Source organism: Durio zibethinus, chromosome 14 (assembly GCF_047325235.1).
Source record: "Durio zibethinus cultivar Kanyao isolate XHJ-2024 chromosome 14, ASM4732523v1, whole genome shotgun sequence".
In the NCBI taxonomy this organism is placed as follows: Eukaryota; Viridiplantae; Streptophyta; class Magnoliopsida; order Malvales; family Malvaceae; genus Durio; species Durio zibethinus.
Genome location: NC_143175.1, coordinates 10,512,770 through 10,540,049, shown reverse-complemented (window position 1 = coordinate 10,540,049; position 27,280 = coordinate 10,512,770). Strand labels below are relative to the sequence as shown.

General features: G+C 32.5%; 6 protein-coding genes across 12 annotated transcripts; 4 read left to right on the top strand and 2 right to left on the bottom strand.

Moving 5' to 3' along the window:
• The first annotated feature begins 360 nt into the window (after positions 1-360).
• On the top strand, positions 361-7,895 carry LOC111295195 (Early-responsive to dehydration stress protein (ERD4)). 3 transcript variants are annotated; one of them, XM_022888587.2, is made up of 10 exons: positions 361-1,095; positions 1,748-1,888; positions 2,267-2,330; positions 2,500-2,712; positions 3,993-4,187; positions 4,779-5,077; positions 5,766-6,045; positions 6,338-6,616; positions 6,742-6,975; positions 7,447-7,895. In XM_022888587.2, the coding sequence occupies exons 1-10, from the start codon at positions 596-598 to the stop codon at positions 7,465-7,467; spliced, it is 2,226 nt and encodes a 741-aa protein (XP_022744322.2). In that variant the 5' UTR covers positions 361-595; the 3' UTR covers positions 7,468-7,895. The 3 variants fall into 3 exon arrangements, with proteins under 3 accessions (XP_022744322.2, XP_089599627.1, XP_089599628.1); XM_089743501.1 differs by having other exon boundaries at positions 7,427-7,895; XM_089743502.1 differs by lacking the exon at positions 6,742-6,975 and having other exon boundaries at positions 7,427-7,895.
• A 68-nt stretch (positions 7,896-7,963) lies between these two features.
• LOC111294326 (annexin D3-like) lies at positions 7,964-11,102 on the bottom strand. The gene is made up of 6 exons (XM_022887594.2): positions 10,723-11,102; positions 10,450-10,595; positions 9,352-9,579; positions 9,005-9,217; positions 8,816-8,905; positions 7,964-8,354 (listed from the first exon to the last, which is right to left on the bottom strand). The coding sequence occupies exons 1-6, from the start codon at positions 10,871-10,873 to the stop codon at positions 8,151-8,153; spliced, it is 1,032 nt and encodes a 343-aa protein (XP_022743329.2). The 5' UTR covers positions 10,874-11,102; the 3' UTR covers positions 7,964-8,150.
• A 4,259-nt stretch (positions 11,103-15,361) lies between these two features.
• LOC111295082 (annexin D4-like) lies at positions 15,362-17,765 on the top strand. Its single transcript, XM_022888441.2, has 6 exons — positions 15,362-15,465; positions 15,943-16,115; positions 16,447-16,665; positions 16,878-17,102; positions 17,230-17,301; positions 17,409-17,765. Exons 1-3 carry the CDS (start codon positions 15,420-15,422, stop codon positions 16,546-16,548), a joined length of 321 nt encoding a protein of 106 aa, XP_022744176.2. The 5' UTR covers positions 15,362-15,419; the 3' UTR covers positions 16,549-16,665; positions 16,878-17,102; positions 17,230-17,301; positions 17,409-17,765.
• LOC149515032 (annexin D4-like) lies at positions 16,571-17,609 on the top strand. The gene is made up of 4 exons (XM_089742967.1): positions 16,571-16,644; positions 16,907-17,102; positions 17,230-17,301; positions 17,409-17,609. Exons 1-4 carry the CDS (start codon positions 16,571-16,573, stop codon positions 17,607-17,609), a joined length of 543 nt encoding a protein of 180 aa, XP_089599093.1.
• Positions 17,766-19,519: 1,754 nt separating the features above from the next.
• Positions 19,520-26,389, top strand: LOC111295064 (xylose isomerase). Of its 5 annotated transcripts, XR_016327506.1 has the most exons (23): positions 19,601-19,739; positions 20,183-20,272; positions 20,411-20,512; positions 20,741-20,815; positions 20,890-21,019; positions 21,117-21,208; positions 21,355-21,405; positions 22,234-22,310; positions 22,418-22,472; positions 22,594-22,695; positions 22,890-22,941; positions 23,135-23,180; positions 23,269-23,324; positions 23,983-24,034; positions 24,161-24,240; positions 24,355-24,425; positions 24,523-24,563; positions 24,671-24,770; positions 24,859-24,930; positions 25,013-25,090; positions 25,411-25,472; positions 25,896-25,926; positions 26,054-26,389. XR_016327506.1 is itself a non-coding variant. In XM_022888420.2 (21 exons), the coding sequence occupies exons 2-21, from the start codon at positions 20,216-20,218 to the stop codon at positions 25,444-25,446; spliced, it is 1,425 nt and encodes a 474-aa protein (XP_022744155.2). In that variant the 5' UTR covers positions 19,520-19,538; positions 20,183-20,215; the 3' UTR covers positions 25,447-25,664. The 5 variants fall into 5 exon arrangements, 4 of the variants coding, with proteins under 4 accessions (XP_022744155.2, XP_089599626.1, XP_022744154.2 ...); XM_022888420.2 differs by lacking the exons at positions 19,601-19,739; positions 25,896-25,926; positions 26,054-26,389 and adding an exon at positions 19,520-19,538 and having other exon boundaries at positions 25,411-25,664; XM_089743500.1 differs by lacking the exons at positions 25,896-25,926; positions 26,054-26,389 and having other exon boundaries at positions 19,589-19,614; positions 25,411-25,664.
• LOC111294768 (annexin-like protein RJ4) lies at positions 25,710-26,573 on the bottom strand. The gene is made up of 4 exons (XM_089742966.1): positions 26,553-26,573; positions 26,290-26,454; positions 26,085-26,135; positions 25,710-25,976 (listed from the first exon to the last, which is right to left on the bottom strand). Exons 1-4 carry the CDS (start codon positions 26,571-26,573, stop codon positions 25,710-25,712), a joined length of 504 nt encoding a protein of 167 aa, XP_089599092.1.
• Between the last annotated feature and the right edge of the window lie 707 nt (positions 26,574-27,280).

Genomic DNA, 27,280 nt, shown 5'->3' with positions numbered 1-27,280 from the left:
CCAGCTTTGACCACCTCTCTGTTATTAGCCTCCACTACCACCCAAAACTCCCTCAAGAAGCCCTCCCTCTCTGCACTGCGTGTTGAGAGTAGAGGATTTTCTCCAGGGTGGGAATGGGGGCTAGGCACGTCTATGGGGCTGCATTTCTTTGTTGGTATACATATAACCTGCTTGGTGTTTGTCCAGAGTGTAAAGAAATGAGACTGAGCTAAATTGATTAAAGAAAAACAGAGGTGTCAAATTGGCAGGATCAGATTATGTTCGGGTTTGGAGTACTGATTCAGATACAAATTCAGATTTTTTCCGGTTTGGATTGTTTTGAATTCAGGTATTTTTTATGTTTATTTTGTCACCTCTAAATAAAACTATTACCCTTTTCTTTGAAAAAAAAAATAAAACTATTAAAACTTCATAGAATAAGATCTTCCATATCCAATAATTAATTATCTTCAATATACGGATACCTCTAAATAAAACTAATGAATTAACTTCAAGTACGACAAGATCTTCAATTACATGCAAGTCATTGTGTAAACTTTATTTTTTACAACCCTCCGTCCGCAACAAAAAGAATAAAGGAAAATGTGTGTAGGATATGACTCCAAAAACATATAAGTTGAGCCACCTATTTTGGAGTTTTCTATTACAGGTGTCTCACTTTCATACTAAAAATTCCAAGAAAATCACTTCCTCGCCTGCATGCAGCACTGCCACGTACCATACCAAAGCTAACAAAGCAACCCCTTTCTTCTTCTTCTTTTCTCTATTCTCTCTTTCTTTTTTAACCCTTTCTTTTTCTCTCTTTTCTCAAATGAATCCTCAGAGCCTTTTGGCTTCGGCAGCCATTAACATAGGATTGGCCTTAGTGATTCTGTTTCTCTTCTCCATTTTGAAGAAACAGCCTTCAAACGCTCCCATATACTACCCTCGTCCTCTTTCCAAACGACATCCGATCATCTTCCCCCCTCCTTTCTCTCTGGCTCGTTTCTTTCCTTCCTTTTCTTGGATCCCTCGAGCCTTTCGTTTCACTGAAGATGAAATCCTTGCAACCAGTGGGCTTGATGCTCTTGTTGTTGTAAGACTCTTCAAGTTCGGGTCAGTGTATTACTACAACTACATTTAGCCTATACAAATTAATCTCTCTTTATCTTTATTATTTTCTTAATTAAGAAGTTATACGTTCATTAGATCATTGAGATTTAATGATCATAAACAATGGTAATTGTTTTTGTTGATCTTGTTTGATTTTATGAAACCCGAATTCTCACCTTATTTAATTTGATAAAATCCTTTATGATAATATTTTGTGATATTCGGAGTCAGTATCTGGTGCGTGATCATACAACTATGTATACAACACAGTTAATTTTGAGTTTAAACTGTCACATATATATATATATATATATATTAATGAAATTAGGACAGGGATACTTTGTGTAAATTGAAGAGTTCATGTAAGTAGATGTAACGTAGGCATTTTTCTATTAACTTCGATGACCTTTACACAGATGTGATGCATTCTAAGATTATATAGAACAGCTAATATTATTACAGAAGTGATCCTTCATGTGCAACACAAACTATAACTGCAGTTAGCTCTCCAGGTATGTTGGAAATTACATGTTTGATATCATCATAAAGTATAATGACTGCTTGGAGTGATCTAGCAAATGCCTTTTTCTTTTTTTCCTTGACAATGTTACTTCTGATTGGTTTTTAAGTATGCCTTTTTCTTTTGTCTTTTCAGGATCAATTTCTTTGCTGTTTGCTCTCTTGTTGGATCGTTGATACTCCTACCGATTAATTATGCTGGACAGAGTGACCCATCTGGAAGTTACCGTTCCATGGATTCTTGCACAATATCTAACATCAAAAGAGGTTCTAACATGTAAGACTTTCACAGTTAATTATAATGTAAGCATATGTATACTTTTTGTTTCTTGATTTCAGCAGCGAGCTATACTGTTGTCTATTTAAGATTCTACTGTGGTGAGTGTTTCTACAAAGCATTCAATGCCAGCAAAAAAGGCGGCCTTCGTATCACTAAATGAATTCTTAGAATCATTGAACTCTACAGAAGAAAAGAAATTTATACTTGGATTGAAAGTGCAGACATTCATCTTTTCCTGTCTTATCTTTGTACATGTGAAAAGGTCTAGCATTTTACCAGTCATACTTTTTCAGCATGGTATTATTGATTCTATCTGTTTATTAACAACAATATAATCAATGTATTAATCACAGAGTTTGGCTTCTTGTTTCTCAGGCTTTGGGTGCATTTTATATGCTTGTGGTTTATATCTTTTTATGGATTATACCTTTTGTACAGGGTAAGCTTTGCGTTCATAACTTCCCATTTTACTTGAGAAATTTTAACTCACGACTGAAAAATAATGGTGGATAATTGCCATATTCATGTTACTTCTGGTCCTGACTTGTACTTTAGCATTCAGAAATGTTGACTTAACAGGTGACTTCCTACACCATTTCCATCTCCAGGAATATTCTGAGATTTTGGTGAAAAGGATTCAACAGGTGCAGAACCTGAAGCATCATCCTAATCAGTTTACGACTCTAGTTCGACAAGTTCCATTCTGCAATGAACACAAGGCTCGTGGCTGTAGTGTTGATCACTTCTTTTCTAAACATCATCCTCACAGTTATCATTCTTACCAAATGTTGTATGATGGGAAAGACATTGAAGATCTGTTGGTAAGTGTTTAATATATAGTCTTCAATTAGATATCTCTATGTCCTGCAGTTTTTCTGTTTCTTCCACCTGTCATACAATGATGAAGTTTTGTGTTTCTTCAAAAATTCAAAAATAAACATTTTCAGAAAATTACTGTGTGCTACATGTCATCAAATGATCTTCACGATCACTTGAATAAATTGAGCTTTAACAGCATTGGATAAAGATTGTAGTTAAAATATCTTTCCTATGGCAAAACTTCTCTAAGTGCCATTATAATTTTGGACAGCTTTATTTATACACCAGGCAGCACTTTCTAATGTTATCAACTGCAACAGCTTAACTTGTGTACTAAAGTGTAATTGTTTGAATCCTTAAGAGAAAATTTCTTGTGTAGCTCTAGCGTATCATGTCTCCTACAGCTCTCAGAAGTTGAAAATTGATTTTCATTTTTTTTTTTCAAGGATCATGTTGATCACACTTTTGTGTCCAGGATCAATTTATTTTAGAAGTTTTGGGAAAATTTATCTTAGTTTCTACTTTTATGCCACCTAAATTCTTCAAGACATAAATCAGATGCAGCGAAAAAAATGATAAATTGTGTTACAAGGGGCATTCCTTTCGAACCAGCTTGCATTGAGATCATAAATTTTCTTTCATCAGTTTGGTCTCATTCAAGAAAGCTTATCCATTATTGTACTTCAACATATTAGTAATATCATGGAATTCTGACTAAAAGACATGCAAATAACTTCGCTTTCATTCTTCTTGAGAAGAGTTTTTAGGGTTTTTAGTGCTCAGAGTTCCTTTGTCTAAAATTCTAACAAGAGGAAAACCCTTTTGAGGATGGCTGGTATGAGAGACTTTGTAATGCATCCAGGCCATGGAAACAAGGTTTGAGTTCTCTTAGAGGTGTTGGGCATCCGGGCCCTGAAAACAAGGATTTACTTCTCTCTGAGGAGTTGGTGTATACTGCTAGATAGGTTGATTTTTTTACCTTTCAAGGACTTTAAGTCATCCATTTCAAGTTGCTCTAAAAGATTGTTGGTTAACATAGCTTTCTTATCATGCACTTCCAATGGTTTCATTGAAAAATTTCCACTTCTCACAAAACATGTTTGACCACAATATTCCATTTTATCTTTATACTTGCTTGAAAATACTAAGACAGTGGTATCTTCCTATTTATGTGTGAACTACTACTTGTTGACAAATTTTTATTATCATTGCTGCATAAGAGATTTTTTATTTTGGTTTTCTTTCCCTTTTAACAGACTTCTTACAAATGATTTGCATGTAGAACCAGGTGAGATATATTCATCAGAAGATACAAGACTTAAAAAAGAGATGTACAGTAAAGAAACAAGTTGAGGAAATGTTATGCTTGGATGAATGTCGAGATGATTATGTGAAAGCAGCCCTGCTTGAGGAAAAGCTTCAGGAACTCTGTCATAAGATTCATCATTTACAGAGTGAAGATATGCTCAAAGAAAAGGTAACCTCAGTTTTGTGTGTGTGTTTGTTTGTAGCTTGATGTAATGAGATGGCCTTTTTTTTTCTAATATACGTGCATTATGAATGCTTGCATGAACAGTGGCTAGTTTTATGCTGAATGAATTTGGAAGCAGAAGGAAATTTTTGCTCTTATTACTCTTGTTAGCCAAAAGGCTCGTTTCAAGTAGTAACATTGTAGCAGCATGATGGATGAGCCAGTTAGATTGTTGGTTTTGAAGATCTGTCACCTTGATAGTGCTATATTTGAACAAAATGAGCCATCTGCCCATCGTTACCATCTTCATCATGTAAGGTGGAAGATACTGTTGGCTACTCCCAATTCCCTATGAAAAAAAATATATATCAGTAAGTACTTAAGGAGCACAAAAGCTTTTGGTTGGAAGTATTCCATAATACGCACTAGATGATAATTCTTATGGCAACAATACAATGAGATAACAGTTTTGAAAATAGCTGTGGTCCAAAACTCATGTGGAAATATAACTATAACAAGGGGTATGTAAATTCAGGATATTGAATGTTTCAGAGAATGGAAGTTAGAAATCCTGAGTTCCTTGTATGTTTGTTATAGGAATTGCCTGTTGCCTTTGTCACATTCAAATCCCGCTGGGGAGCTGCTTTGGCTGCCCAAGCTCAGCATCACATGAATCCACTTCTATGGATCACTGAAGTAGCTCCAAAACCAAGTGATGTCTCATGGAGGAATCTGGAAATTCAATATAAATTTTTACCGCTTTACAAAATCATAGTGATTCTTGCTGCATCACTTCTTACAGTTTTCTTTGCAGTCCCAGTCACAGCTGTTCAAGGAATAGCTAAATTTGAGAAACTTAAGAGATGGTTTCCTCCAGCCAGGGCTATAGAATTGATGTAAGAACTCTTGATCTTTGCTGATACATTCAGGCATTATAACATTCCACACGATTCGTTACTAGCTTTTGTAAGCTACATGTTAATGCTAAGAGTAAATTAATTTCTCAAGTTTCTTGAAAACTGTAAGAATGGAATGCAGCCTTGTTAAAGAGAAAAAGGTAAGGCCTAAGTGACCACCTAAATAAAATCCCCCAGAAAATAACAGCATTGACATTAGTATCATTTGGTTTCCTTATACAATATATATATTTTTTGATAAATATATATTATTTCAGTATTTACTAAATATTTTTCACCAATCATATTTATCTATTTGGTATACTATCATGGGGAACATTATATTGTTGTATAGTATATCTTGAACTTTAAGTCCTTTTAAATGCATGAGCCATATAATTTGTATTTAGCTTCTTCATCAAATCTCCAGCATAAGTAGGTATCTAATAAGAATATGGTACAAGGATTATGACGCATTTTATTTCTAACTTATGTATACGTTAGTGTGTTTTTCTGTTTGGTCCCTATGGTGAGAATTGTTCCCCATATTTGCTAAAAAAGTATCAGATAGAGATCTTGTCAATATAACTAAACGAGTTGTTATGTGTCTCTATAATTTATTTTCACTTTATTTAACTGCTTAATGAACTTATACAGTGTTTCATCTGACATATTTATCGTACTATAGACCAGGATTATCCTCTGTAGTGACGGGTTACCTTCCCAGTGCCATCCTCAAAGGATTTCTAAGCATTGTTCCATTTGCAATGTTTGCCATGGCTAAAGTGAGTGGCTCTATCTCAAAGAGCAAGGCGGAGATCAAAGCTTGCAACATGGTTTTCTATTTTCTTGTGGGAAATGTTTTCTTTTTGAGCTTGATATCAGGGTCCTTGCTTGATGAAATTGGAGAATCTTTTAGTCATCCTAAGAACTTGCCCGGTCATCTTGCTAGCCTTGTCTCTTCTCAAGTACGCTTGCTTTGTCTTCATATGTCATTTTTTAATATTATGCTCACTTTTTATTTCCTTCATAAATTTTGTGTGATTTATATCTGAAATGCATTAAAATTGTTTGCATAATAAGGATGAAAAGACTAAAAAATGATGCTTATAAGATTAACTTTGCCTGTTCTTCAATTATTTGTCGATTCTGCAAAAAAATTGCATCCATGGGTAAGCAGTTTGGTCATAAAATATTGTCTTTGTCACATAATTTAGAAAATTGGTCTGATTGATTTGACTATGGATTCACATGTTCCAGGCAGATTTCTTTATGACATACATCTTGACAGAGGGGCTCTCAGGATTTTCTTTGGAGATTCTTCAGCCTGACTTACTATTTTGGAATCTTATAAAGTCATACACCTATGGCCGAGGAAAGGAGAAAGACTTGTATCTTTATTCACTACCATACTTTAGAATCATCCCGACTGTCTCCCTTTCCATACTGATTGGTATAGTGTATGCAGTTGTTGCTCCATTGTTGCTCCCATTTCTTATTATCTACTTCTTCCTAGGCTATGCTGTGTATATCAATCAGGTAACTTTCTGACCTTTACCATATTAACTTGGTTTGTTGTGGGAACTGAGTGAACAGTTCTTTTATAAGCATGGTATTTTCACCTTCTTAAAAGCAGTAAGAATTTTGATGGTAACATTTTGCAGATTCAGGATGTATACGATACTGTTTATGACACATGTGGTCAATTTTGGCCATTCATTCATCATTATATATTTGTTGCAATCATTCTTATGCAAATTACTATGATTGGTCTCTTTGGACTGAAATCGAAACCAGCTGCTTCTATATCCACCATTCCCCTTATATTGCTGACCATAATGTTCAATGAGTACTGCAAGATCCGCTTTCTTCCTACATTTCGAGGATACTCTATTCAGGTCTGTTTTGATTCCTTAAATATCTCTATTAACTCATAACAAGAATAAGTTTGTCAACATTGTGAGATAGCTATCTGTCATTTGCATATTTATCTGAATAACTTTCAAGCATTGAAAATGTAGGTTTAGTAGGTAGCTTTGGCCTTTGGGGATAAGGAAACCTGCTGAAATAGTTTATATGCTTTGTTATGTTCACGACTATGGAGACAGGCCATTGAAGGAAAATGAAAATAGTTTTTGCCGCTCCAAAGCTATCTATCCATTCTCCTATTGAAAAGTTTCTTCATTCATTTATTGTAATCTACTTTGAAACGTTGTTGCCAATAATAGGGACTGGCACACCAATAGGAATTAAAACTCATAAGCTTTTATCACAACATTGTAATTAAATGATCGCATAGTCTTTAGAATGAAAATTAGACTTGCTAAGCATTTAAGTTAACCTATGTAGTGGTTGATTTTCACGGACAGAATGCCGTTGAGAATGATTAACTCGATGAGAAAAGTGGTCAGATGGAAGCTAGCTATGTGAAAGCAGTTGGAGCCTATCGCCAACCATCTCTGCGTCCAGTGAGTTTTACACAACCGGAGTCCAACTTGACACAACCATTGATAACTTCATTGTAATTTTATTCAAGATTATTTTCTCTAATTCCTTGTATGTTACATCCCTCGACACCATTTTATTCTAGATAGTTAAATGGCTCTTTCTTCGGACTTTTCTTCTATATATGTCATTTCATTTCATCTTTCATATTACCAAGACTTCCTACTTCTGTTTAGTGTACAAATTGATGATGGAATCAAAGTTTGGATACCTAATTGTCAATTTTTAAACTATAATTGTTAAACCAAGAAGTGGTTTATAGCTTGTATACCGTATTGACAATGCTGGGCATGAATTTTAATTAGAATGAAAATGGCTTCAGGGTGCTTGGTAATGGTTTTAGTTGGCAGAGAATTAAAAACTTCACACTGTAAACAATCAGACTGGAAACAGAGAAATCATTATTGAAACCTATGTACAAGCAATCAGATTGAAACCAGATATAAACAATTCAGGACTTGAGTTTGATTGTTTTTTCCTGAAAAATATTCCCATTACAAATCATATTAAAATAACAATGCAAACTATCTAGAGTCACAAATTCATACTGTATACATGCCAGAATGAATCACATCTTTCCACCAAGTAGGGTCACCAAGAAGTTTCTGTAGTCTCCAGATGTATCCCCTATAACTGCATCATCAAGGTTCGATTTGTAAATGTTGAAATATTCTCCTCTTACTTTCATCATGTCGATTTCTGCTCTAGTTACAATGGCTCTTGTTAGTGAATCTTCATCGGTTCCTAGTCCAATGATGGAAGTTCTAACAACCTGTCGATGGTTTGAACAGATTAGAAGCCACCCCAAAATGCAGAAAAAACAAAACAAAACAAAACAAGTCTGTTAGAAGTACTCCCAAAACTGAGCTTGAAAGCAGTACTAAACAGAAATCCACATTTTTGAACACCTACGTTTTAACAACTAAGTGGTCTGATACATTTTCTCATGTCTTCAATATGAAAGATAGCTAGGGATTTAGCAGAGCATAAAAAAAAAAAAAAAGAAGAGTTGAATTTCATCTGCTTAACCTTTCTTGCATAGAAAGCAACAATTGAATTTTATTGCCAGAATGGAGAATCTCATCCCAAACACTATTTCAAACTATTTTCAGAGTTGATGAGAGTTTCCTTTTCTTATTTTCTCTTTTTTTCTTACTATAATCATGGATCAGAAGCAACATGGATCCCATGGTTTATTAATTAAAGATTTGGGTAAAAAATGTATATACTTGCCTCTGCAAAGTGCTGCTCTGGGGAATCTATGCACAAAATAACCATTTTCAATAGTGATTCCAAATCATCCTTCCCTGATTTCATGATATCCTGCCAAAAGATCTCCTCAGTAAAAAGGAAAGTAAAAAAGAAAAAAAAGGGAAAAATAATACATATAGATTACATAATGCTTATAGATGGAAGAAGAACCTTGTCAATAGGATTTCCATATTTTTTCTTGTAGCTTTCAAATGTTGTCCTGAGTTGAGAGAAATTTCTTGTAGAGAGTATATAAACGATATCATCATGAACCAGCTCCTTGGTTTTGATGGCCTCATGTAACCTATCGGCCTCTAAGTTGGCCACATCCATGTCGACCAATTCCTTGTCATACCTGTAGGCTGTTACTAAGGCCAACAGAATCTGTGCATCAACAAAACTAACAAGTCAACTGGCTGTTTTGCAATCCTCCAAAACCTCATATACATGAACGCGTAGTCAATTACAGGTTAGTGTTCCTTCTTTATCAAGTGCATATTGATTCTGAATACAGTTACCTTTTTGAGGGGCATAGATACTGAAGCTACAATATCTTCTTCAAGTGAACAGTCAAAGAGAGAGCAATAGGCCTGCCTTACTGCCACAAGATGGTGTGGAGAAGATGCACATGACATCTCAACTATGATTTCTAGCTTCTTGACACCCTTCTTCTTTGACTTCAGTGCTTCATTTGCCAGTCTGGCATCCCTCTCAGAAGGATCATATGTCCAAAGAATGACAGCTTTCTGTTCAACATCATAACTTTTTATTTTTAAAGTATAACCACAGGAATTCACTTGGATGTGAACATTAGTTTTCGGAAATCAAGGGCTTCATAAAGTCATGGGAACAGTTCAACGAGTTTAAGAATCATTCTAGGGCTAAAACTAAACCTCACTATGTGGGTTTGGTTCAACTTTATATTGGATTTGTCTAGTTATGTTCTAGTTTGTTGGTTGGTTTGTTTGTTTGATTATTTAATGATTTTTTATATATGGATGTAATACTTATGATTGTAATTTGTAATTGCAATTTCAAAAAAAAGTTCCAACAAGACTTTTTTTTTTTAAAAAAAAAGCCTCTTATTGAAATCACTATCTGGAATAACCTAATTTTGTAAATGAAGTAAATTTATACTGTCTTTTATGTAAATTTAAAAGTTTAAATGAAGTTGAACACCTAATTTTCTATAATAACCTAAAAGAAACCTTTTATTGCAATCATTTTCCTTTTACAGTAAATCAGAACAAAAAGAGTGCTTCACTTCGAAACATACTCTAAGACAGGTCTTTTCTTGTATACAAGTGTGATATGTATACAATTGCTTCAAGACAATACCAGCTAGACCAATCCGGAGGCCTTAACAATTATTGTTAAAGAATCATATGATTTGGTTCCTTTTTTGCTATGGTTAAAATTGTGTTCTAATTTCACAATAATGAGATCTCAAGGTTCTGAATCTCTAAGGATTTGCAGCATAAATTTCAATAGACAATCATTGAAACTTTGATGGGAATTTCACATTGATCTTAATTCAATCAACTACACAACTACGTTGGAATGCACAGGAAGGAACTTGTTATGAAATAAACATGGGAGCAAAGAAGAGAACATACTCCAAAATCACCAGAAAGTTCAGATTTAAGCGCATCAATGAGACTTTCATTGTAGAGCTGCTGATAAGTTTCTCTAATTTTCTTCCTTTGACTTGCATCTCTATGTCCTAATATCCCAATTATCCCCTCCTCATCTGTTCCCAATCCTGTAAACAGTTTCCAAATACAATCAACAACAACAATTTAAGTTAAAACAAGATCATAACAATAATGATCTCAATAAACATTAACATAAAGGAAGAAAAATGAAAATAATGGAGGTAGAGAGGAAACCTTGAAAAGCTTTCTTGAGTTCCTGAGAGTCTTCTTCTGGGGAAGGAATGACATCAGGTACTTTGAGTGAACCCATTCCTCCAATCTTAAAACAAGATTGAGGGCCATGGGTTTTTGATTTACTTGTGAAAAGTTTCTTAAAACTCTTCATTTTAGTTCACTGAGTTTTCTCAGTTTCTGTTGTATTCCTTCCTGATAGTTCGCTGAATATCAGGACTTGAAATCTTTATTTTGTTACGCTTTTTACACCGTTTTCAAAGTAAAAAAGAAAAAAAGAAAGGAGATTAAAGCCATTTTATTAACAAAAGCTTGAAAAATAATAAGAAAAAAAGTTAGAAGACCCTTTGGTTTTGACATATTTTTGTAAACTTGCATGAAGTTTTGCTATTTATGTTTAGTACCATGGAGTATTGAATTGGATCAACTGATAACAACTTTTGGATACTCATCAATATTGAAAGCAACATTTAATAATTCAGTAACATATCAGTTTTACATAAGCTTTAAGTGAAAGCAACTCTAATGTAATGTAGGAACTTTGTTTTCTTTTTGGGCCAAATCTGTAGGAAAATTATTGTAGGAACTTACCGTTGGTTTGATTAGATTGTGATTGTCAATTGAAGCTAATAATTCTGGATGATACAAACAAAATGATCAATATCTAGTGTTACTGTCCAAACCCCATTTTGTCTTGTAATTTGCTGAACATTCTCTCTTGTCGGTAGGTTGATGTCTCTCTCGGACTGTGAACTATTGCATGTGATATTTATTACATGGTAGGTATGAAATGCTTGATAATGTCCACATTGTTGAATTAAACTGCATAAGATTTCATTTTTCATATGCATAAATTCTTCCAATTAAATTTGTTCTGATACATATTTCTGCTAGACAGTTTCACATTGGTTGACTCAAATTGGATAAGAACCGCAAATTTGTTTCGCATGTTGAAGTCCTTGAGGACCCCAACCAGAAATGAATTAATTAATGATTGTGATATATTATAAAAGTTAATCTAAACCTTAAATTAATTTAAATTCAAACAAAAAAAAAAAAACTGAACCCAATAATTCGAATATCAAATAACATGATCTCAAAATAATTTAAATTTGAAAGATCTTAAATTTTTTAAATCCCAAGTGACTCAACTCAACTTGCTCGATCATGGAGGATAGCAAATTGCTGGATAAGGGTTCAAATTCCATTTTACTTCGAATTATAGCCATAAAATCAAATAGATAAGCAATTAAAATAAGTGGGAAAAATTAAAAAAAGAATGAAATTATATACTTGTAATTGTTTCTTTAATAAATAGCAGAAATATTTTCCACCCCTCATTAATTATTGTTGCCAACTTGCTAATTGCTTGCACATTGCCAAGTTCCACATACACCACCTAAGTTTTGACATATAACTAATTATTTATTCGATGAATAGAGTCGCCTGTTTCACGAGACTAGATTATTATAAGGCATGAAATGCATGAATTTAAAGTTTAAATGATTAAATTGTATGGTTTCTTCGATTCTGAGTGTCATTATCATTGAAATTTGGCTAATAAACTAATTTAGATACATCATAAAGAAGCAAGAATAGACCCCTGTGATCATTGTGAGTGACTCAATAAATAAATAAATAAATATATAGTTAATGAATTTATTTATTTCAAAGGCAACTGTACCGTGGCTAAATATATATAGTTTAATGAATTTGCAAAAAGAGGAATCGCCTTTCTAATTTACGTTAAAGGCAAGATTTATGTAACATCTCCTTAAAAAAAATTTCTAATAAGTTGCTTTGTGATGAAATATATATAGTTAATAAACATACATAAATATCAATGTAATTGATTGAATTGGTTAAGACTAAATATCTTATTTGTAAGATTTCAATTCGACTCTCGTTACATAATTTTTTTTTTGTAAATAATTTATAAATTTAATATAAATTTTCATTAAAACTTAAGATATGTCCTAACCCTAAAATAAAGTTGCCTCCATCACTTAAACTTTTATGAAAAAAATAAACATGCATCTATTTAATTAATTATTTATTAAAATAGACGTCCATGCATAAATTTTCAACTTAATAATAAATAATTAAAAAGTGGCATCACGTTCATCTCACCATGAAATGAATAAAATCAATTTGCTAATTAGTATAATATCCAAAAGAAAAAGAGAATTATTTATGAAGTTAAATTGAGAAAAAAAAAAAAAAAGCAAGTTATTGGCATGCACATCCAACTGCTTTTTTTTTTTTTTTTTCTATAATTAAAACATACATGCTTTTCAAAAAGAAAAGGAAAAAATTTAATGACCGATTTATCCCCAACAACTAAAGGTATCATTCACATATAAAATCACCACAAATCGAAGATATTTATTATTTAAAAAAAAAACATGGTTCAAAAGTATGATCTTTTATACCTTCTCAGCATTGTTTTTCGTAAATATAGAAGTTCATTAAGCTTGATCAATCTTACATTTTATAAATAAAAATAATTCTTTTTCATTTCACAAATTCAGTCTTTCTTTTCTTAAAAATTCAAACTTGAGATTATTAAATTCTCCCCATCTCTATATATACCTCAACTAGTTAGGTTAATTAAGAAAAATATTAAATTCTATGAATAAAAGTTTTCTAATATTAGCAAAACACTTGTTATAAGAAAAAAAAGTTTAGATGAAAAACTCAAACCTATATTGTTATAGTTTTGGTTTTTCTTGAATTTAATTTTTTTGGCGTTTAGTAATGAATTAATTTGTTTGAAGATGTAAGATTGTGTAGCTTTCATTTTGGTCCCAATTTCAATCCCTAAAATAGATGAGTTCACACCCAACAAACTTGGATGAGATTTTTAATGTAAGAAAAAAGGAATGAGAGCCACATTCTACCTAATTTTTATCATGACCAATCAATTCATTTTAATTACATGGAAAATACCTACCCACTTTAATTTTTCTTTGAATAATTTGCTGTTGAAAACTTTATGTGAAAGAGAAATTGATCAAAAGGATATATAATAGTACAAAATAGGAATATATTGAATTGATGTTGAATCGATGAATTTGCAAAATTCTCTTAGATCAAATTTTCTTGTTTTGTAGTTGCAGTAAAATAATTTGGACTTTCGATCGCGGATAAAATGACTTCAATGCGTACTCCAAATGCCACTTTACTTAAGATTTATTTCATCTCAACTAGTTATAATTTGCTAAAAGAATGAATCGAAATGTTTCTAAAATACAGTGAAATCTTATTTGTTCTTACTTTGCACTGGTAAAATAAACTACTAAATACTCCTTAGTAAAAAAGGAGATACATTGTCTTAACAAGGTTTTCATCTGCAGTAAACAATACCAAAGAAACTTGCTTTTAATTGAGAAAGGATATGAGAAAGAAAAGAGTTATTGCTCAATAGAGTTGTATCCAATGAACTGACATTAATCTTTATTTATAGGGATTGAATCTTAAGGTTATGATTTTTTATTATATTATTTCAATAAAAAAATCACTTCCCTTTGATCAAAAATATGTTTCTTTGAAAGATTATAGACATATTTGTTTGTATGAATAATCAAAATTTTCATATAAAGAGAAATCATTTTTTATATTTTTAAAAATTATAATTTTTCACATAGAGCAATCGATTATATTTTCAAGTCTAGAATCATATTATTATTGATGTTAAGAACCAAGTCTTAAGTTATTTATTAACTTAACATGATTCCTCTATCATTAAATTATTACTTAATTATATTTTCATATTTTGAAATATTTTCTAACAACCTATTTGATTAATTTTCGTTTAATCAAAGGTTCAATTGGGCTAAAATAATTATTTGAAAGTTTAATTGGATAAAAATATATATTCTATAGTTCAATTGATTATAATAAAACAATAAGATATTAAAAGATAATTTAATTTTAATTCAAAAGCATTTTATATTTAAGAAAAACTAAAAAAATTATAATGTATCTACAAAATAAATCAAAATGATGCAAAAAGTAAACCTCAAAAATTCACATTACAAGATATAAGCACTGATAAGACACAGCTATCTATTAGACTATTTAATCATTTGAAAAATACACAAAAAGGGCTCGATAAATATGTAAATTGTAATGTATAGATTGAATTTGTTAAAAAAATTTTAATTCAATTGATTTATATAATTATTTTTAAGAAATAGTATTCAATGTGCTTGATATTTAAATTCTAGCAGTTACAATATTTTTTTTATTTTCAAATTATGATTTTTTTTATAATTAAAATATTTTATTTAATTATAGATATATGTATCTACTTGAACAAAAAGTTGACTTTCAATTTCTCCTTACCCCAATTAAAAAAGAAGATTGCAAGAAAAAAAATAAAGCAGGAAAATAATATTGACTTCTTGCTCTTTCAAGTTTTATATTAATTTGCATTTGCTATTATTTATTAATACCAATTTTTATTGTTGTTTGTTTATTCTCTCTTTTCAAGCTTTTTCTTTTCCTTTTCTTTTTTCTTCCCTTTCGAAATTCATTTCCAAAAATACCCTAAAATTGAACAATTAATGACGAAAATAACCTCTAAGGTTTATATAAATGTAGGGCGTTTCGGGGTTAGCATGGCACCTTTTCTTTTCATTGCATTAGTAATACTACGACTCTTTCTCTCCACACTGCATAACTCCAAAACAAAGAAAATGGCCCATCCAGCTGATGTACAACTTCTCAACAAAGCCTTTTCAGGTTCTTCATTTTCCTCCCTCCAAACTTATATTTCATTTTTCAATCTTTTCATATTAATCCTTCCTTTTTTGCAGTTGGTATCATGAATTAAATTTCTTTCTAGGTAGTAACTATGTGATAGTGAAACATATGTAGTCATGGTTTTTTTTTTTTTAATGAATTCACCAAATGGAATTTGTGAATTAATTATTAATTTCTTTTTTGCCTCATTTTACCAAATTGAAAGCTTCAAAATCCTATTTGTCTCCTTTCTCCATTTGGGTTAATTAGTTTTTGCATTGTAATTAAGCTGGAAAATGTGGTCATCCAAATATTGTGATTTGACATTGTCCATAGTTGTAGTCTTTACTAGTACTATACAATTTTACAACTCAAAATCATTGTGAAAGTTAATGTTCTTATTATTTGGCATTACATTATGAGTTTATTTTTATATACTATGAGTGAAAATTATAAAACTTTTCTTCATTAAATTAGGAATTGGAGTGGATGAGAATTCATTAATATCAATATTGACAAAAACACACCATGAGCACAAGAGATTTATCAGGAAAGGATGTTCCCAATTCTTCATCGAGGACGAACGTCAATTTGAGCGGTGGGACGATTCTGCCATAAAAAATCTCAAAGTTGAATTCAAGCGGTTTAAAGTATACTTATATATGCACACTCAGCTTAATTCATTCATTATTATGCTTTTGTCTTCTTTTTATTAGGCTTTTATATTTCCCAGATGAAATATCACCAGTTTATCAATTACATTTATTTAATAATTTAATTAATTTTATACGTATGAGGAATTTTATGGAAAGGGAGATTTGAGCCTTAAACTCGGGAGATGGATATATAAAACGGTTTCAACAAAAAAAAAATTTTTATTTGAAGAAGGGGAGATTATGTAAAATGATTTCGACATTTTATAAAAAAATAAATCATGGATGATGCATATACCTTGACTTCTCTACTCTAAAATATTTTTAGGATGCTGTGATGCTTTCTCTGATGCATCCGTGGGAGAGGGATGCTCGGTTGTTGAAAAAGGCATTGAAGAAGGGCCCCCAGCTATATGGTGTAATCGTATAAATAGCATGCACCAGATCATCTGATGAGCTGTTGGGAGCAAGAAAGGCGTACCACTCCCTCTTTGAACGATCCATTGAGGAAGATCTTGCTACCCACGTGAAGGGAACTGAGCGCAAGGTTTGCACCATATTCACATTAGATTGTTTCTTTTCCTTGCTCCAAATCTATATCAAAGTATAGGTACAACCTATAATTTTACTCAGTTGATTTATATAACCACCTTGAAAAGTTAGCATCTAACAGCTAAAGAGCTTGAATCTGTTCCAATCTTAACACTTTGCAACCCAAAGTGCTATCTCAATAATTAGTTTGTTTTGTTCTTGGTACAGCTCTTAGTGGCACTGGTGAGTGCTTATAGGTATGAAGGACCAAAGGTCAAGGAAGACACTGCAAAATCAGAGGCCAAAGCACTTTTACAAGCAATCAACAATCGCGATAAGAGGAAACCTATCGAGGACGAGGAAGTGATCAGGATTCTAACCACAAGGAGCAAGCCTCATCTCAGGGAAGTCTATCAACAATACAAGAAAATTTCTGGCAAGACCATCACTGAGGTTACCCTATATGGATTTGCATTAATTATATACTCATATAGCATCATTATTATTAAACCTTTGGCAATAAAAACAATTGGCCTAAATTCTAAAATTTAACCACTTCTATATTGCTTAATTTCGTTAGGGTCTTGAAGCTGAGATACTCTTGAAAGAAACAATAGAATGCCTGTGCACCCCTCATACATATTTCACCAAGGTGAGATTATTAAGATTCTGTTTGACTGATATTTTCCGAAATTAAAGTGTAAAAGATACATTTGAATATACAAGTAAGTTTTTTTGATCTATTGTCTTCCGTTTCAGGTTTTCGAAACAGCACTCACAGAAGGTGCAAATGAGGATGATAAAAAAGCATTGACTCGATTGGTTTCAACCCAAGAAGCTGGAAATTTGAAAGGAATAACCGATAAATTTGCCCACAAGATAGAGGAGAGAGTTAAGGGAGCCTACAAGGATGTGTTACTTGGTGTGTTAGCAAAAGGGCAAATGAGTGGACAAGCTTAAAATCCTACTAAATGCCTTTGAATTTTATATTGAAGAATGCTCTCCTCTATTTAATTCCGTGGTTGTTTCTTCATTGCCTAAATGTGTTGGCATGTGGCTTTTAAGAGTATCGTACTGTTGCTTTAATGATTCCTTAATAAATCAGCATTGATGAGTTCTTTTGGGCTTTGGCAGCATCTTTTTCCATTCTCTATTTATTTTTTTCTATAAATTTATTACATTTTTTTTTGCCTAAGCTAAAGAAGTTTATTCATAAGAAAAAAGGTTACAGACAACTGATTGATGCTTGGATCAGTTGACATAAAATTTTTGCGAAACTTAAAAATTGTAGGTTCGAATAAGTTCAGACGCATTACGTCCTCTTGTAAATATAAAGGCTGAGGAATTAAAGGAAATTGGGAAATTAAAAAAAAAAAAACATATGGACAACATCTAGATAAAACTTAACGCCTGAAGTTGTAAGAAAGAAAAAACTTGCTGTCAAGAGACTCAAGACTAAACTAAAGCAACCAAAATTGGTGCAATCTGCCGAAGCAGGGCGTGAGATAGTGGATTCAGGAAGAAGCTTGACTTCTCTGGTGGAAGGATTCCAAAGGGTAATTCGATTGTAATCAAACAAACAAAGTAAGCCATAAGAGGGTCCGGACACTTTTAGTTGACAAGTATCACATATCGTGACCAGCATGTGGATTATTCTCTTTCACTTTCAGATTAAACACGACGTGTTCATCATTTTCTTGGTTTCGTTTCAGTTGAAAGCATGGAGAAGTAAGGAAGCTTGTCGAAACGCGTTCCGAGGAGATTGAGGTTGCCGTTTCTATGGTTGTTGATCATAAAATAGGAGGTTTAAAAGAAGCGTTCCAGGGTCTGCAAACGCACCTGAATCTAATAGGGACTTGACGGGGAGCCTTGAAAGGATGCACATCACCAGGATTTCTCGCAACTCGTTGATTAGTATCGACATCAAGCAGTTAATGCTATATTCGAATGAAGGATTAAGACTTCAATTGCGTCCGCAACAACTCACAACATGCCGCCACGAACTTTTTTCATGGAATAAGACGGTTTAATTTAAAACCCCCAAGCCTCGAGTTCGTTTTGGCATAGGTTAGGATTGATAAGGGTACATTTGGATGCAATAGGGCCATTAGGTTCGGTTCAATCGGGCAGCTCTTTTGTCCAACAGTACTTTGGGCCGGCTAGTATTTGGATAACCAACCCGTGTCGTGATTGGATTGACATGGACAGCTGAGGGGGTTAGTGTTTTTCAACTAGAGGTACAGCGTCAATCAGACAAGATAGGTTAGTAATGGGTCAGTCATTTTAATTTGAAAAAAATTTGAAGTTATTTTCGACTGGAATCGGTTTAAATGATAGATTGAATTTTTTGAATTTGATATTTAAACTATTTAAATTTAAATAATTGAATTTAAATTATTTTGATTCATCAATTAGATATAAAAGTTTAATCTAATATGTTGGATTAGATATAAATCGAATCATTTTAAAGTAGAGCATTTTGGATTGAAAATAATCTTAATTAAATAATATAATATAATAATTAATAATTTTTATTAAAAAATTAATAATAATAATAATAAAATTACTAGTATTTAAAAAAAAAAAAACCTTAATCCCTTATTCAAATGACCTTCAAAGTATATTTTGGGTACCAAATTTCATACATTCAAGATTTTTTATTTTCACTCTAAAATAAATAATATTTCAAATATAAATTGAATCCAAATTGATAAAAAAAGAAAACATTTTAATATTAGAGCTAATCTTTTACGGGTGTACTAAATTTATCAATAAATAAATAAATAAATAAGTTTCAGGAGAGAAAATAAATATATTTAGGATCTTAAACCTACAACAATTTTTGAAATCCACTCCCAAATCTTCCTTCCCGGATGATATGAAATTTAGGTATTACGCTAAATTATATTAATTAATACTGCTAGTTAAAAGACTAATAAAAGAAAACCTGAGAACTGACAGTGATGTACGTAACTATCCTTATCCAAAACAAAAATCATTCTGAATTCAACCTATAAATACTGACTCCTCTCAATTTCTGGCTTTAGCTTTCTTTTTTCTTTTCAAAATCCATTCTTTCTGTCAAAATCCGTAAGATCGCTTTCTCAGCTGTTTTTTCTTTCGATTTTCAAGGTTTTTTTTTTTTTTTTTCGTTGATGGGTTTTTTTTAAATTAAAAAAGAATTTTTTTTGAGATTAACAATGTGATATCTGATTATGGGTATTTGTCAAAATTCATTATTTTTAATGTTTTTGTTGGTTTTATGTGATAGCTGATGACAGGTATTCATCATTAAAAAAAAAAAAAAAATTTTAAGCTGCCAGCTTAATTTTGTCTCCTTATCTTCATGAATCAGTGTAGGCTATTATTTTCTGATTGTTAAACCCTAAATTTTTCTTTCTTTTTTTTGATAATTACATGTTTAAACTTTTGATGCTCTCCCAAATTCTATGTGCTTAATTTTTGGGGTAATTATCGGTTGATTTTTATTATATTATTAGAATTTAATTGTTTGGTTGGCTCTGTTTTTTCAGGGTTTAGTTTTCATGATATTATAGAAGAAAAGTATGGCTGGGAGGATTTTATTACTACTTCTTTGTATCAATGTGGTCTCTCTTATAGTGGTAAAAAACCTTCCATTGCATTTTTTTTTTTTTTTTGTGAACATCTTTTGTAATGTTTATATGTATTCTTTATGTAGATATTATGTTACGTAATTTTTTTCCAATTTTTATCTGAATTGGAATTGTTTTTGCATGCAGAATGCTGCACAAACATGCCCTGCTGATCTTGGTGGAAAATGTGCTGAAGATGATGAGTGGGAAGGGGAATTTTTCCCTGGAATTCCCAAAATTAAGTATGAGGTAAAGGCTTACATCCCAATATACGTCAAAAATATTGTGAATGTGTTGGTGAATAAAAAATTTAAAGGGTCTTATTTGTATACTTTGTTACTACTGAAATATTATCTCTTTCTCTTTTTGGAATATTTTATTAGAAATTAGAAATATGGTTCTCAAAGCAATCATAGATGTGATTGCCATAGCTTAATTATTCGAACATATGACATTTAACAGTAATTTTGACTTCAGGGTCCTTCTAGCAAGAATCCACTTGCATACAAATGGTACAATCCAGAAGAGGAGATTCTTGGAAAGAAAATGAAGGTTAATTTTCTTTCTTAACTTGTATGAGATTTATCAAGGTGTTGATGGTTGCTGACTAGTTATGAATGGTGTAGGACTGGTTGAGATTCAGTGTTTCATTTTGGCATACATTCCGTGGGACAGGTGCTGATCCTTTTGGTGCACCCACAAAGTTTTGGCCTTGGGAAGATGGTACCAATTCCATTGCTATGGCCAAACGAAGAAGTAAGATTGATAATTATTGCCCACCTCTTATTATTTATTAATACTAATTCACAGCATGCATTAATTTTTTTTTTGCTCCTTTTTGAAACAATTGCAGTGAGAGCCAACTTCGAATTCATTAAAAAGCTTGGCATTGATAGGTGGTGTTTTCATGACAGGGACATTGCTCCGGATGGCAAAACACTAGAGGTCAGATAGTTTTCTTATTGATTTTTAAAGTTGCTTTTATATTTGAATGCTTGGAAATGAACTGGGTTTTTACTAAACTGTCTCAGCAGCCCTCCTATTGCTTTGGAACATTGTCTGTCAATCTTTTTTTATCGTGTTTTTTGTAGGAAACTAAATCAAACTTGGATGAAGTGGTGGCCCTTGCTAAAGAACTTCAGGTAACTGGCTGAATGTGCAAAAAAGTTTTGAATGGATGCCGTCTTACTTAAGCAGAGACTTAAGTACCTAACCTGCTTTTATTTCTTTCAATAATTCTTTATGTTCTTGAACATCCCAGATTGGATCTCTTTACAACGTATTTACTTATTTGTTTTTAGTTTGTTTATTTTACAGTCTAGATTTATTAATCAATATCACACAGGTAATAGGCATTGTGCCTGTTTTTAACCAGGCCGCCCATGTCATTTACGTTGGACATATGCATGTAACCTAAACAGATTGAACTAGTTTATTGTTTGTGGAAGAAGTATAACGATAAGTCACTTTTGATGGATTCTCAGCAATGAGTAACGTGAAGGATAAATATTTATAGAACACAAATAGTGAATTCACCTGCTCTGTAATTTTCTACTTCTCTAATATAAGGAATAGAGACCATTGAATCTTCTTGGCAATTGGCTTCCTACTTGTTTTCATTGAGTGCTTGATTGCATACCTGGAGGTGGCAAAGAATAGTAAAACTTAAAGTTGTATATTTTGAATTTGAGAATGGAGAAAGATTGCTATTGGGGTCTGGGCCTCTCATTTTTTAGCTATTTGTGCTCTTGCAATCAAAACTAAGATCTAATTATGGCATGAAAAATTTGTGCCACAAATTTCAAATTGCTCAAAATAATTTGGCACCTTGTTTTGCCATTTTTTTTTTTTGGTGTGACTAATTATACTTGCATGTTGGTCTTCAATATAATCTGTTTGATAAGTTTTTCTTGTTTGAAACTTGACTAAGCTATCTGTTTCCTAAACATCTCTTTTACTTGACTATGAAGGGAGACAAGATCCGTCCTTTGTGGGGTACAGCTCAACTATTTATGCATCCACGTTACATGCATGGTGGTGCTACCAGGTTTCCTTAATTGAGTATTCTGCATATATCCTTAGTATATCCTGTATAGAACAAGATCTGTTTGTCCCTTGATGAACTTAATACTTGCTTCTATGTTTGCTTGGTAGCTCTGAAGTGGGTGTATATGCATATGCTGCTGCTCAAGTCAAGAAAGCCATGGAGGTGGGTGTTTTTCTCATATAACATCGAGAAGAAACTTGGTCTATTTTTGTGCATTTAGTTTACAATTGCATTGGTCTTATTTCTGATATTTGCTTTATACGCTGCTTTGCTCCTACTATAGGTGACACATTATCTAGGGGGAGAAAATTATGTCTTTTGGGGTGGTCGTGAGGGTTATCAATCACTCTTGAACACAGACATGGAAAGAGAGCTTGATCATCTGGTATGTTTGTTCAACATTTCTTGCTATGGTGTTCTGGTAAATTATGTTTTTCAATGTGAGCTCTTGTTAATTTTATGTTACTTAAAAGGTTTACTTTATTTTATACATTTTTCTTGATTGGAAGTTTTTTAAAGTTTCTAATGTGGTGCCCTAGTTCTCATCAACTTAAACTATTGTTATTTATTTTTTGATAGGCAAGATTTCTTGAAGCTGCTGTTGCCTATAAGAAGAAGATCGGATTCAATGGTAATTTTCCATTATTATAATCTTAAGTCTGTATGATAACTTCCCTTCCAGAAAATATAGGTTGCTAGGAAGGGGGAAACAAAATGAAGGATTCCATTCTGGACCAAAGGAGTTTTCTGCATTTCTTCCCTGTTGTTCATTTTTGTATTTTTCTTATTTTGCTGAAAATCTGATGGAACATACTTTGATTCAGGAACCCTATTGATTGAACCTAAGCCTCAAGAACCTACCAAACATCAGTATGTTTCAACAATCCTTTCAGTTCTTAGTAATATCAATCAAGTCCCTTTTGTTCTTTATATGAACTATGCTAAATTTTTTTTCCAGGTATGACTGGGATGCTGCAACAACAGCCAACTTCTTGCGAAAAAATGGGCTACTTGGTGAGCTCTAATGAATTCTCATCTGATCCCTAATGTAGCCTTCCAAATGATCTTTGATAACTATGTTATTTTCGTCAATCATGGTACCAATTTTCAGCATGCATTAGCAAAATAAAGTATAACCTAAACTTGTGCATTTGAGGCAACTTGTCTCATAGATAACTCTTACCTGATAAAGCAAGTGTTGATTTCATGAATGTGACCATATGTGCCGGTTGAAAAGTGAAAACTTACACCATTTAGTAAGAGCAAGTGTATAAGTCATGCTCTTACCAGGACCTGATAAATAAAGAAGAACATGATGATTACATGGTAAGATTAGCTGGCTGAGAAACAAAATATATGATAAGAAAGCATAACCCTCAGCCCAGAGAATAATGTCGCTTAATTTGGAATTTTATTTGGCTTTATGATATTTTGTGATGTAGAACCATTTTGTGGAGTATTTGGTTTCCAACAGAAACTATAGTAAAGTGAACTGTCACTTTATTCAAATACCTATTTTAAATTAATGATCCAAACCATGCTTTTCAGAATATTGGAACTTCTAGTTGATCAGCTCCATCTATATTAGAAGAAAAAGGAAAATCTTCCTGATGTTATCTATGTTGGTAGGCAGTTAAATTTTTTACTCATTGTTCACTATTTCCTTTTGCAGGGGAATTCAAACTGAACATTGAATGCAACCATGCTACACTCTCTGGTCACAGGTTTGTCGTGTTCCATACATTCAGTTTTTCTTATACTTATTATTTCCAAGTAAAATTATTGCCCATTACCAACAACTGCATGATGGAAATTCCTCTGCCAACCTATGGTGCTTGTGCAATTGGCAGCTGTCATCATGATCTTGAGACTGCAAGAATCAATGGATTGCTAGGAAATATTGATGCAAACACGGGGGATCCTCAGATTGGTACCATTCAATAACTAAATGCATTCTATTCTTACAAAGCTTCCTAGTTTCATTTGACAAACTTGGAATTACAATCTTCTTAGAGTTGAAGATTTGGATTTGTTTGCAATACAGGTTGGGATACAGATCAATTCTTGACAGATATTGGAGAGGCAACTATGGTTATGCTTAGTGTGATAAGAAATGTATGCGAAGGATTCTTTTTAATTACTTTTGATAATTCAAAAGGATTTGACTTTCAATTGGGGTTACATTTGGTGTTTACGCTTTTGTTTATGGCAGGGAGGATTAGCACCTGGAGGCTTCAACTTTGATGCAAAATTGTGAGTGTAAACTTTTCCTTGTTTTCTTGCAGTTGTGTTGTGTCTACCCACACACTCATTTTCTTTATCCAGTTGAGATAAATTTTTTTGCTGTTTATGATTTTTAGACGGAGAGAGAGCACAGATGTTGAGGACTTGTTCATTGCTCATATTAGTGGAATGGACACCTTGGCCCGTGGACTCCGAAATGCTGCCAAGCTGATTGAAGTATATAATATCAAGTTTCCTCCAATTTTTGACCATGCCTCTCACTTTTCTCTTCGCTTTGACAATATTAATGGATTTGTATTTGTAGGATGGTTCTTTGGCTGAGCTTGTTCGTAAACGATATTCCAGCTTTGACACAGAAATTGGTGCCCAAATTGAGGTTATATTCTTTGTATTAACTTCCTTTTCGGCCTATAATAGGCATTTCCTATGTCTAATGTAAGCAATACATCATCCAACAGGCTGGTATAGCTGATTTTGAAATGCTTGAGAAGAAAGCCATGGAATGGGGAGAGCCCAAGGTTGCTTCAGCCAAGCAGGTAGTTAGATATATTACTTTTTATAATGTTTATATTCTTTCAACTTTATGATTGACTGTGATGACCATTCTGCTCTACTATTAGAGGTTTGGATTTGGGGTTGGGTTTTGTAAAAATGACAAGGCAATTCTTTTCATAGAGCCTTTTTGACTGTTTACTTTTCTTTTATATACACTCCGTTATGCATTACTTTAACCTAGAAAATAGTGTAGTTAGATCTTTTTCTCGAGCTTTCTTCTTTCATTGTCACATATACAAGCTGTTGACATTAAATAGCAAGTAATGCTAATGACAAGGACGTTTTGTTTGTGTTGTTGCAGGAACTTGCTGAGATGATTTTCCAATCTGCACTATAGGAAACCTTGATTAGCATTGGATCAAGGTTTTTGGTTTTTTTGCCTTTCCTATTAGGAATACTCCATGATACTTTATCCATAAATACAATTATGTAGTTGTTTATAACAATGCAGTACATAGTTTCCAAGTAAATCTGTCCCCATAAAATAATGTCTAACCAGTTGAAACTGTTGGTGAAACGCATCTTAACATGAATGGAAACATACATATTTAACTACCCCTTTGACTGTTCTGTGTTGATATGTGATGGCAAAGAGCGGCTTTAAATACAGCAAGCAAATTTGACTACATAAATAATTTTTGAATCAAAAGAGAGGCCAATAAGAATTTCAATTTTCCTTCCCCAACAGAGTAAGAAGACTTTGTAATCAGCTGGGGTGTCCTTAGCAAGAGCTTGATCAAGAGCCACACTGTTTCTCTTGTGATAAGGGTTTTTGATCTGTTTCAGGTCTTTTTCAGCCCTCGTAATGATCACTCTGGTAAGAGCATCCTCTTCAGTTCCAATCCTTTTGATCGAATTGTGCAAAACCTATAGCAGACAATGCTTAATTTGATGAAAAAGTCTTACTAAAATGGTATTAGAATCATAAGGCTTAACCTTTTCAGATTATTTTTTCGGGTCATTGAGGCATCAAACTGCATTACGCAATGCCAGCAGGAATTCATCACTTGAATCACCTAGCAAATTCTGGAGAAAGAGGAAAGAAAAAAGTTAATTGAGAATACATTTGACACTAACATAGCTTGTTTTAAGTTATTGAAGCTTTGATAAAAGGAGCTTTTTATGGGTACTTTAGTGTGATGGAAGTGCCTAGATCGTCTCTGTTGCGACTGAAAGTCGCCATGAGTGGCATCTTGCTCCTTGCACTCAGGATCCTGATAACTTCTTCATGATTGAATGCCTTGTCTTTGATACCATCATGAAGAATCTTGGCTTCAGAATTTGCTAGTCCGGTTTTTATCTCCTCTCCATCATATCTGAACACACTTACGAAAGCAGCTAAGAGCTGTAACAGCAACCAAAAAACTTCATTAATTACTTGTTCCCCAAGGTTTCATAAACCTTAAAATAAAGTAAAAAGAAAAATAATATATTGATGAGGACATGGCTTTCGGATATCTCCATTGGTGCGAGCAGCAACAACTTCCTCCAGGGAATTCTTGTATCGAGCCTGATAGACTCTCCTGACAGCCAAGAGCTCGTCAGGGGATCCGGTGCATGAAATTTCAATGATTGTAAGAGTAAGTGCAAGGGTGAAAAGTTAATGGAATTGATCAACAAAAGTTTTCTGCTTTGCTACTTAAGCTTGGCTCCACTGGTAGGGAAGGACAAGAAATTAATGAATTAAAAATGGTATGCATACTTTCAATATGAAATTTAATATCAAATAAATTTAAATTCAAATTTTAATATCTATTCCTCTTTAATATTGTAACCTTTTTTATAAAAGAAATTATTTTTGTTAGCTATTAGTTAAACATGATAATTTAAAATACAACACGTTGATACGACATAAATACAATACAAAAAATATATACGAAGATAATATGATTTAAAATTTTATTAATAACTATAATGAATTGAACAAAATCAAAATAATATATTTTATATTTTTATACAAATATAAATTATAATATTTAATTTTTATATAAAATATAATACGAATACATAAATTTTAATATTTTATACGATAAAAATATACTAATAGCTGGATCTTCTATCGGTTTTGTTAAAAAAAAAAAAAAGTAACCAGTAATTGATTTAATAGGGTAGGTGCATATATCACAATGATACATTGTTTTGAATAACCTAAATTTTTATCAAATTTCATC